The sequence below is a fragment of the Pundamilia nyererei genome, unplaced genomic scaffold (genome assembly GCF_000239375.1).
Source record: "Pundamilia nyererei isolate P.nyererei 1_Seehausen unplaced genomic scaffold, PunNye1.0 scaffold00261, whole genome shotgun sequence".
In the NCBI taxonomy this organism is placed as follows: Eukaryota; Metazoa; Chordata; class Actinopteri; order Cichliformes; family Cichlidae; genus Pundamilia; species Pundamilia nyererei.
The window spans coordinates 140094-151555 of record NW_005187662.1 but is presented as its reverse complement, the minus strand read 5'-3'; the positions used below and the strand labels follow the sequence as shown (position 1 = coordinate 151555).

Below are 11462 nucleotides of genomic sequence, written 5' to 3'. Positions count from 1 at the left end.
CGTGTTCCTGTACCTGTTTGTGCGTGTGGTTGCTCTGGGTATCCAGTTCTCTCTCCAGCTCCTCCTTCTCTGCCTGCAGGCAACTCACTTCCCCTCGCAGCTCTGACAACTGACCGAAAAAGCCACAATGCAAAGTCATTAGACCACAGGTGCTGACTGGAAGCTACTTAGACATTAAATCTGCTCACATTGGAGCTGTTACACAGCATTTTAGGGGGCTTTTTGAAGAAGTAGCGCAACAAATATGCAGAATAATTTAAAAAACGGTTAAATCCAAACCTGAGCATTGAGCGCGTCCCAGTCACTGTGTGTGACCAGCCGGTGGCCAGCTGGTGGCAGGTAAATGGCTTCAGGCACCAAAGTACCCGTGGAGACCAGCGAGTCAGTGTCGTCCTGAGCGTGGTGTTTTCTGGGCAGCGACGGCGTGTCCAAGGAGAAAGAGGACAACGAGGCTGAGTCACAGTTCCTTAGTGAAAAATATCCTTCTGTTGTAAGTGCAGCACCTTCTCCCTCCGGCACCGCCTCCAGCTCTGGTGGATGGCTGTGCGTCGATGGCGCCGATTCGTCCTCAGTCAGACTGTTGACGACTGACGCGTGTTCGGCATCCACCCTTCCCTTCCTTCCACTGATCTAACAAGTATAAAAATCACATGAAGGGAGCCCAAGACACCTGGAGGAAAAGCAACACGGGCACACACTGACCATGTGGGGTCCACTGGATCTCTTCCACTCTACAGGTTGAGACTGCAGAACAGCTATCCTGGCCTCGTACTGAGCTGCTGTCTCTGAAAACACAAGTGACAACACATAATGATAATCTGCGAGTTCAGCTTTCATCTATTGGGACATTAACACGATTACAAAATCGGTTTTTCATCACACTCAAAAAAAGAAATTCATAAAAATACATCCATTTGCGCTACTTTTGTCCAATATTTCTTAAAGCTATTGGCTCTACCTTGGAGCAAATTACTGAATAAATATTAGTGCCAGAAACTACATTTAAACTTGTTCAAAAATTTATATGGGAAACCCACGATGTCCAGTTTTAGTTTTTTGGAGATTTGATTAAAAAAAGACGAAGGAAAAACTGGGCTTTTGTGCTTATGCAATATTTTGCACCGTGCACACAAAGAAATCCAGGCCAGGCCAACGCACAACAATCACTGACCTCTGAGAGCCTCCTGCAGTGACTGGATCTCTTGATCGCATTGTTTTTGCAGCTCTGCCAGTTCCTCCTGTTTGCTCAGCTCACAGATCGTCGCCACACCCTGCCAGTGTTCGACCTGTGCTCTGCAGTCTGCTAGCTGGGCCTGCAGGCTCGTCTCTGAAAATGACAGGACATCACATTTTTGTGCTTTTCCTTTATTAAGTTAGAGCTAAACAAATTTATTAGACCACCAGCCAATGAAAGGTCTGTGCAACAGCTGCCCTAAAACAGTTTATGTTTCTGTAACGGTTAGTCCAATGAAATGGATTATATGTTTGAGCTTTTAACTGAAAGTATAATTATTGTTGTTATCAATCATAATTTCAAGCTTCCCGTTTCACAAAAATTTAAAAACAATTATTTTTTATCAACATGTCAAATTACAGTTATATACTTTTGCTTTTCTGAACAGAAGAAAATCTGTTTTAGCAGTTGGATGTCAGGGCTCAATTCTCAAATTTGGAGATACACCTTTACGCAAAGATTTGAGATAAGTTAGAAATTTTGATTTTTCTGAATCAAAACCTGAGGTTAAAAAAATAAAATAATGAAATGAAATGAATATTTCTCTTTCAGCTAGCAAATAATAAACTTAACACAGTCATTTTTTATTATCCTGAAAAATAAGCAGAATTTACAGGATGTGCAAAAGTTTAGACACCAGCTTTTTAACATAATATCAGATAATCATGAGCTCATTAACCTTCAGCTGAGTCACCACAGATTAAAATAAGTCAAGTAGCGTCATTAGGAACTGATAAAGTGTGCTCTAACCTTTGTGTTAACACTCAACAAACATGGGCTGCTAGGTGCATGAGGATACACACACAAAACAAACAGTCATACAATATAAACATCCCTGTACCTAACCCTTCAAGTTTGCTTGTGTAGACAAACGTGACCACATTTCCGTATCTATAGTGACTAAAATGCTTTCCCCCTCCTAGTTTGAGTATTCTGTTCAGCTTTATTAACTACAATAACCTTGTTAGGAAACGGCTGATGGACTATTCATTTAAACTACATGTTTCATAATGTCTTGATCCATGCTCAATTGATTTAGGTCAAAAGCTCAAATAGGATTGCTTGTTGTAAACAAATCAGGTTGTAAACAAATCAAAAACTGAGTGTGCTCATGCACTATTTGTTTGGTCTGTTGTTTATCTTTTAATTTCATAATTTAATTATGAATTTATTCAATTATTTTTGTTTCTCTGGTTTTTCTGGAATCTAGTCCTAAAAGCATGGGCATTTAGAAAATGCTATATGAACGCAGGTGTAATGAGCTAAAGCTCGAGCACACAAAAATCAATCATTTGATCGATAAGTTCTAGCGCTGTCAGCGTTAACGCGTTAATGCCAACAGCCCTAATAAGTTCTATTCTTTGTTTTCACTTAGCTATTTTATGGACATTTTTTGGCTGTTGGAAATTTTAAAAAACTGTAAATGATGATCGATCTCATGCAGACAACTATTATTAATTAGGAAAAGCTTCGACGTGACTATAATGACTTCCAGGAAAGTTTCGCTGACACAGGGGTGGGTTATGCTGTACTGTTGCTACACAGAGCTGAAAAACATGGGCTGGAAGAGGAAAGGAAGCCTTATCTATGACGCGGTCACAAAAGCCAATGTCCGAAGTATGCAAAAAATCTCCATAAGCTGGAGTCATTTGGACACAGCTGCTCCGGACCTATTGGGTTAAACCTTATCTCTTCGGTCAAATGTCTGAAGAAACAAACAAAAAAAAAAAAGCAGAAGCATTTTATGAAAAGGGTATTTTGACAACTGTTCAGCATAGGGTGGAAGTACACAGGAAACACTGCACAGATTTGGAATTCGAATCATTCAGTCCATCAGGGAACTGAAAGTGAAAACCAACTGGCCACAGTAACTAGTCAGCAGAGATATCTGACTTACACATTATTGGAAATCTATAGTTTGAGCCTAAAAATATCTCAGAACTTGAAATTGTCTGAAAATTACAGGACTTGGCTCCTTCTGTAACCTGTAAAATCTGTGAAATCAAAGTGGTTGTACTCAGTAAAAGACCTAAACTCCAGTACTAAACACCAGTATATTTATTTTTTAAAAGTAAGTTCATGAAATATTTGCATTACCATCTGAAGGAAGACACATGTTTAAAGTGTCTTGCTGCAGGCTTTTTACATAAAATCAACAACAAAACATCTGATTTGACCAAGGGGCTGGCTTGGACCACATCACTGATTAGTTTAGCTTTCAGTCGAACCATTTATTCTTTTATTTGTATTAAATTGCTTTCGACAACTTGCTCACTTTCACACACAGGAACTCAAACCTAAAAAGTATTTATTTAATAACTTTTAAAAAATGATCAGCATTTCTCTACAATCTCTAAGACAGCTTCAGTTTACAGTATATTTTTTATTTGAAAGGAGGGAGGATGAAAAAAATATACCTCAACACATTCCTCCCCTCTACATTAGCTTCCTTTATAAATTAAAAGTATCACTCCTGGCCCTGTACTTACTTAGTATTGGGATCGATCCCGAAATTTGCAGTAACTTACAGCACCATTGGAAAAGGGACGATTGAAACTTTATACTTTGCTACTTTTAGACAATCTCATACAGGTTACAGTTATTTGTAGGACACCCGTGTTGCTTGAGAAATTTACAGCAAGCACTTGTTGCACTGACCTTTACTACTTACCCTACACCTACAAGGTGATTTGTAAACTTACTCAAATGCTGCATTCAAGGACACCAGGAGATGGGTGTACATTCATGTGAACTTCATTCCGCACGACGCCCTTTCCAAGGGCACGCACGCTGTTCATCACCACATCTATGTGACTTTGTAATGCAAAACAGCCTGTGCACTGCTGCCTCCTACTATTTATTAAATCACCTGAAAGGTAAACTCGTGCTTTAATGCAAGTAATAATATTTCAGTGACATCGTGTGCACTGGATAATACGACTACTTTAACAAAATGCCAGCTAATGAAGGCTTCTTTTACTTTCAGTTACATTTTCAGAGCTATAATCATTGTTATATTTACCATTTGTCATAAATTACCTAGTGGTTTTAGTTCTAATGCTGCAATAACACCAATGTGTATGATTTAAGTGGCAACTAAACAACATTAAAACCCACTTTCCCTCTTTTTTCGAGGACAAAAGTAAACGTTAATACAGAGCTAGCCAGCGGTTAGCATCGTCTGTTCATTTCTATGGGCAGTAATGCTAACAGGCCGTTTCCCGGCTACGTTCCCCAGCGCCCCTTCAACAACAGCAGGTTCCGGCTGAAGACAAGCAACAAGTTAAAATGAATACTTAACTACGTTTAAAGCGGAAAAGCGGCCAGTGTCGCCTCGTAGCTTACCCTGATGGTGAATGTGGTGATAGTAGCTAGCTGTGAAGCAGATTAAAGTTTTGCTTTGTTTTTTAATTACCTGTGTCTTCATTCTTGGAGCTCATCCTCTCGTCTGGCAGCTCCATCATCAGAAGAGGAAGGGATGTCAGGGGAGGGGGGGGGAAGAAAAGCTAATCAAAACAGTGGTAAACCCGTCTTGATCATTTTTGTGCAAGCAGCAGGACTTGAGTGTGGAAATGATAAGCACAGCGTCAACTTCAGGAAACAACTTTCCCCGGTCTAAGCCTGCGGAAAACACGTCAACCTCCTTCCTGTGCATAGATGCCTGTCCCTGTTTGCCTCCAGTGTTTAGTCTGTTAGTTCGGCTGGTTTTTTTTAAATGCGCATTAATATCAAGATGTCGTGGTGCTCAGGTTTGAGTTTTATTACTGCTGCTTCCTCCCTGGAGATTTTACTGTACATCCTGATATGCCCGGGCTTATGACCCTGGAGATCAGTGAACCATAGCTTGATCCACATTTCAGTCCATATGCAAGAATATCATCAAACACACATTACTTATTATATTAGTTAAGATTATTATCTCTTTATTGTCTTAACAAACTGACTTAGACAACTTTATGTGGAGGTGATTAAATGCTCCTTTTAATCTCACAAAAATGTATTTTTTTAGCTGCAAAAGCCACCGTGGGAGTATCTGATTCATTTTATGTAGAAATAGGAAAGAATACAAAGTAAGTGTGACTGTAAAAATGAATCAGAGTTTATACAAAATAAGTATACCCTCTGCTGGAGGAATACTGGTAATGTTAGTTAACCAAAGTCAAACCAAAAAACTAGGTGTGCTTACAGAAAAGACTCAAATGAGTGAAATGAAAATAAACAGGTGATTGCTGATCTTTGTAGGCGAATTAAAAAAAAATCGAATACGTTTGGTTTACACCTGTATTGGTAAATACACTGTAGTCCTGCTCCATAACCAAATACGCCACAGCTTCGATGAAATACTCTGTCAGTTTTACACAAATCCATCAGGACTCAAACCTTCTAGAAAAGTTCAACTTTCAACTCATTAGTCCACAGAATATTTTCCCAGAAGTCTTTGGGTCTTTCCAGACTGACAGATATCAACGATTTTCTTCCTCAGCTCAGCAGATTTTAATGATCTGAAACCTTTAAATGTCACAAATATGAAGAAACAAAATCAGAAAGGGGAGCAAATACTTTTTTAACGTGGTGTAGCGATGAAGCTGCGAGGAGCAGAGATACTGTAGTGATGGTGGATGATTTTAAATACGTGGGGTCAACCATCCAAAGCACCTGACAGTACAGGAGAGAAGTGAAGAAGTGCAGGCAGGGTGGAGTGGGTGGAGATGTGTCAGGGTGATTTTTGACAGAAGGAAAGAAGCAATATGCAGGGGGTTGGCGTAACTGAGGAGGAAGATACTAGGGGTAGGATGAGGAGGCAGGCCTAAAGGGAACAACCGAAAGAATAAGACTACGACCCAAAATGGTAACACTAGACTTCTTTTGAAAGGCTTACAATGTACTTATTGACATACATTATGTCAGGAAGCAACAGAAACATATTCACCGTTAGATTATGAGGCATTCATACGATTGCAAGAAACTATTTTACACTGACGAAGTGGCATTCACAGGTCAAACCAATGGTTAACCTTTTAAAAAGGAGGAAATTACATTTTCTGAGCAAAACTTTGCACTCTGGTCTCCTAGCACCTGTTTCCTTTGGGTACCAAAAGCATAACTGAACAGGAAATATCCCGTGGTAGTTTCCTGTTTTTGCTTTTATTAAAATAAAAAAAATACTAGAAAAACAAGCTGGAAACCGCTTAAAATGCTGATACCACACAAGTCTATGGTGTATTTACCTGGAATCCTGATGTTGTTTTGTTGTGATGTTTTATAACTGGCACTGTTGTTCACAGGTTCTTACAAAAACAAAACATTCAAAACCAAGACACGACATCATATCCTGACTTCCATTCAATAGAAACTGGGACTGTAAACAGAGATCATCTGTGTCCAAACTTCAAGTTCACAAGGAAAAAAAGCTTTAAAACACTAACATGTCACAATATTACATAAAATCCTTAAACCTTACGCTTAAGAAGAAAAAGTAAAAAAAAAGTATAATCCATTAATTTATTGAACATTGCTTTTTTATTTATTCAAGTTTAAAACATGTTCACAATGTAGAAAGAAAATACAAAAGGTTTGATTGGTCACAGGTAACACTTCTTACTGCAGCATCAAGATGCGTGCAGACATCTGGATATTCTACATATGAGCCAACCTACACAACCTGCAGACATTCATGATGGGAAATGGATTCATTAACGAGTCACAAGCACTGTAAAAAACGCTGGTAAAGGTCCTCAGAAACAGTAGCTCATAGAAAGTGACTCACACAAAACAGCGCTTTAGGTCTCATACAGAAATATTATAAATAGTTTTGAAATGTTTAAATAGCTTAAAGTGGTATAAGCCTGAAATCATTTCAGAGAAGAGGCACCGATATATGTATATAAAATGTTTACAAAGAAGTCATCAGTAACAAAAGCTCATTTCATCTGCAGGTAGTGTGTGGTTAACAGAGATAACATCATCTAAATGGGTAAAGTGGCTTTACAGTTCACAGCACCAGAACTTGGATGGTTCACCACCAAGAGGTCTGCAGAGCACGGCGGCTGGTGTGGAATCTTGAAAAAGTGATCGTCTAGTCCTTCGTGACAGTGGGGATATCTGCATGCATGCGTCTCTACAAGCCCATGTCGTGATCGCTGACGCTCTGGCGTAGGTAGTCTTCATACAGCTTTTTCTACAGGAAGAGAATCAACCATTAAAATCCCAAAATAATCCACTTCATGCCAGCAGAAGCAGTCACACAGGGATGCAAAGATCCAACTTTTTTCAGTTCTGGCACCCGTACAGATTTCTTTGCTTAGGCTTAGTGTGGTTGGAGCGGTCAGCAAACTGATATCTGATCAGTGCATCCCTATCCGCACACATACACACTACCTTTTTGGTCTTGACCACCTCCTGCACGTACTCCAGCTTCTCCTGCAGCTGCCTTTTCTGTTTGGTCGATAGAGTGGGTTGAGTTCTGCAAAGAATCAAAGGGAGAAGTGTGATGAGGTTCGCAGTGAACAAATAACATGAGGACATGCAAGTGCCTCGGGTACTGATGGATGAAAAAGTCTAAAAGGCTGTGATGACACTGCGAAACTTCCTACCTGAAGATGAAGCGTGCAATAATGAGCAGGAGGAAGGACAGAAGCACCAGCCCAGCGCAGCCATAAAGCCGCTGCTCCACAGACAGGGAGTCAAATACTTTCACCGCGGGCGTCTGCACGACACAAGAGCAGCCTTATGTGAAGACCATATGCAACAGTTTCAACTATGAATGACGAGCGTGCTTGGCCACTGACCAGGTAGAGGGAGAGCGCCTCTGTACCCTCTCGGCCCAGAGCCGCCTCCAGCAGGTCCTGGGACAGAACGCCCAGCAGCAGAAACGCCATCAGAGCCAGAGGGACGCTGAAACCCAGCAGAGTCAGGAAGCAGCTCTTGCAGCGTGCGCGTCGGTTCTCAACAGTGGTCTGCCTGCGTGAACAGATGGTCAGGTTATTCTCCGAAGGCAATTCCAAACAAAAATATGACTCACACGTTCCTCTGAGCACTCCTACTGAAGGATTCCCGTCAATCTTTATGGTTACACTTTAATTCAAGGTCAATGTATGGCTATTAAAAGGCGTGAACGCACAAACTCTTAAATCGATGTTAAAATTATTGGCCAAAAGGGCACCGTGTGCAAGAAAAACAGTGTCAGGAACCTCCTGCTGTGGCAATACCTTGTGAATAAGGGAGCAGGTGAAAGTAGCCTTTCAGAGGAGGTGGTCAGTGCAGTGTGAATTACAAAGTGAGTGTCTCCTCTGTGTTACCTGTCGTTACTGAGCTTGTCTGCGATAGCCTCAACAATGAGCTCGCAGTCCCTCTCCAGAGAGTTGAGTGTGTTTTGGACCGTCTGGTTGATAGTTTTCTCGATGGTGCGACAAACCTCCTCAATCTGGTTGACGCAGCGGCTTGGCTGACAGCAGGAAGACAAACAGGAGGATTGTTTTTCTTCTAAACAGTAGTCTATAACAACTGGTGAATTGTGTGTGTGTGTGTAGAAAGAGTAAGGAAGGCAGAAAGATGAGATGAAAGAATCACTTTTACCTTATTTGGATTAGGAATGTAGATGGTGGGCATGTCAAACCCACACTTGTTGAGTCCGGGCCGCTTGCAGAGCTCCTGGACAATCTGCATCATCACCCTCTGAGAGAGCAGTAACAAAAGACACAGGAGTCAGGAGGAGACAGAACAAAGATGCAATTTTTCTGCTACTGATAGGGAGATTATCGACTGTATGTGGTGCTTTTCTGTTATTTAGTCATGCAAACAAAGTTAGAAATGCACCATTCATTTACTCATGAATACTGTGACTGCACAATGTCGTGTTTAAACAAGTATTATCTTACTGCAAATTAGGAAATCCCTTTAGTTTATGGACCGATCGAAATGAAATTAGAAATTAGAAATATACTCATCAAGTCTGAAATCTGTGCTCTATTAGCTACAATTTCATCAGCGTAAAACAGACTTTGCAGCATATGAGGATCAACCACAAAAACATTTATCAGTTTCCTTTTCTGTGGATGGATGAATGTATTGATGGATATTAACAAACTTTGGTAAGATACGGCTCAACAGGCTGCGTATATACAACAGTTCCCTTTGGCAGGGAATCTGTGTCGCACTCACAGAAATCCCTTGGTGAAAGAAAATGTGGCACTTCAGACAGTTTTAAACCAGGCTCCAGAACAGGGAGCCACCTTGGTGACACAGAAAATAACCTGAAAGTAATCAGAGGGGTGTTCTTCAATGCAAGATTAATGAGCAAAAGCATCACTCAATCATTTTTCCATACCCAGTGCAGGTTTTGGGGTTTTTTTTTTTTTTTATTTGCTAGACTGGCAAAACACACCGGGTCAGCATACTTAGAAACTGCACTGCAGAGTGTGGGAAGGAATTATCTAATACAAAGAGAATGATGTAACTTTGTTTGTTCAAAGCGTTGACTCTCCTACAGAAGCTGCTGCTAGTATACATACCTGTCTGTCCGACTCTCCTCCGGCCTCGTCAGCCTTGCTCAGGTAAAACCGCAGCCGGTCTCCATGCTTTTCATTCAGGCTCTCCACAATGTTGAGGGTGCGCTTGCACAGAGCCTGACCCATGGGGTCAAAGAAGACCAGAATTAGGTCACAAAGATCACCTGAGAGCGACAGTGAAAAGGGGCATTATTTACTACTGAGGAAACCCTGTGGATTTATTCTCATCGCATTATAAACTGGGTCGTAATCCCAACAAGTGTGGAATTTCTTTCTATTTCCCTGTTATTTAGTCAAACTAAGAACTTAAACTGCTTAAAGATGTGTCGAAGCATGCAAAGCTGACTCACAAAGCTCACTAGGGTAAATTAAAAGTACTAATGAAGAGATAAAAACTTGACTGATCATTCATTATAATGGAGAGGCCCGCAAGCATCTAAATGACTCCAAATTGAGTGTGCTTTTAGTTTTGTTTGTTTCAGGTATCTTTGGTTTCACAGAGCTACCGCTCTCCTTCTGCATTACCAAAAGAAGATTGCTTAAAACTACCACAAGACAACAGCAGAAACCCACCCAGCCACAGGATGACCTCGTCCACGTCAAACGGATACTTCATATCGCCGTCCACCAAGCCTGGCGAATCAACAAACGTCACCAAGCTGAACCGTTTCTGTCGAGACGTGCAGATCTCTGTGCTCAAGTACTCTGAGACACCTGGGGAAGAATTCAGAAACACAGTTACAGTGAGTGCCTAGCATTAATAAGAACTACTACTCTAAAAGGTTTTCTCTTCCTATTCAACTGGGCGCTTTAATCATTTTTTGTTTGTTTGTTGGTACATACAAATCATTTTAAATGAATTCCAATAAAACGGCAAACTGCCAAAACACTGTCCATAGCAAATCTCTGGGCATATTAAATCTCTCACCTTTAAACTCCTGCAGAGGTTTGAAGTGTGGATACAGATGAAGGGTGGCGTTTCCCTAAAAAAATAAATAAATAAAGCAGAAGTAGATCTGTCACAGATAGTTTGCAAAACAGGACATCAGTGTCAATGGAAAATTGTATTTAGTAGTCAGTATAATCTTTTAGTGATATAAGTTTGCTTATGGTAGAATGCTGTTTGTAGTTATTTGTATTAGGAAATGTTTAACCATGTATACTTAGAGGCATATAATTAATTGTGTGTGATCTTTAACAGGCTGCAAAGGCTTGGTTCACCCCCACATCCTGGGAGCGTGGGAGAGGTCGTACCTTGTTTTACTGTTTTAACGAAGCTATGTCTGTTTTAGTTTAAGTGCTTCTTTACATATAGATGAACTGTTGGACTTTCCAGACCAGCAGGTTAAGGGAAGTTGTTTATGGGGCCACACTCTGACCCCACACACACACACACACATACACACACATACGCTCAATGGAGTATAAAATAAAGACCGGGGCAGTTCTCTCACTGGAGTCTCTTAGAGTGGAGGCTGCCCTTGCTAGCAAGAAGTTCTGTGTGTTTCTCTTCTCTGAGTCTTTACTGAAGAAGTGCTTCAGAATATTTCCCTAACAATCAGGTACTCCAAGAACATTGAAACCACAAAAGACGAACTCATTTTAGTCCACAGTAATAAATCACTATTACGAGGAGCAGACAGCTGACATTTTAAAGATGAAATGGCTCACGGTGGGAATGAGACGTGCCTTTTGAAAACACCCATAGCCCTGTCTCAAAA

General features: G+C 40.7%; 2 protein-coding genes across 2 annotated transcripts in view; both read right to left on the bottom strand.

Annotated features, from left to right (window-relative positions):
• rabep2 (rabaptin, RAB GTPase binding effector protein 2) overlaps nt 1–4924 on the bottom strand; it is a 10931-nt gene extending 6007 nt beyond the window's left edge. The window contains exons 1-5 of the mRNA XM_005750073.1: nt 4650–4924; nt 1172–1327; nt 703–785; nt 280–630; nt 14–109 (exon numbers count right to left, since the gene is read on the bottom strand). Coding sequence (XP_005750130.1) covers nt 14–109; nt 280–630; nt 703–785; nt 1172–1327; nt 4650–4698 — 735 coding nt within the window. The 5' untranslated portion in view covers nt 4699–4924. The remainder of the gene's footprint in view (nt 1–13; nt 110–279; nt 631–702; nt 786–1171; nt 1328–4649) is intronic.
• Nucleotides 4925–6762: 1838 nt separating this feature from the next.
• LOC102210301 (uncharacterized) overlaps nt 6763–11462 on the bottom strand; it is a 7104-nt gene continuing 2404 nt past the window's right edge. Inside the window, exons 4-12 of the mRNA XM_005750072.1 lie at nt 10670–10724; nt 10315–10455; nt 9745–9905; nt 8810–8908; nt 8533–8678; nt 8023–8194; nt 7828–7940; nt 7613–7697; nt 6763–7412 (exon numbers count right to left, since the gene is read on the bottom strand). Coding sequence (XP_005750129.1) covers nt 7353–7412; nt 7613–7697; nt 7828–7940; nt 8023–8194; nt 8533–8678; nt 8810–8908; nt 9745–9905; nt 10315–10455; nt 10670–10724 — 1032 coding nt within the window. The 3' untranslated portion in view covers nt 6763–7352. The remainder of the gene's footprint in view (nt 7413–7612; nt 7698–7827; nt 7941–8022; nt 8195–8532; nt 8679–8809; nt 8909–9744; nt 9906–10314; nt 10456–10669; nt 10725–11462) is intronic.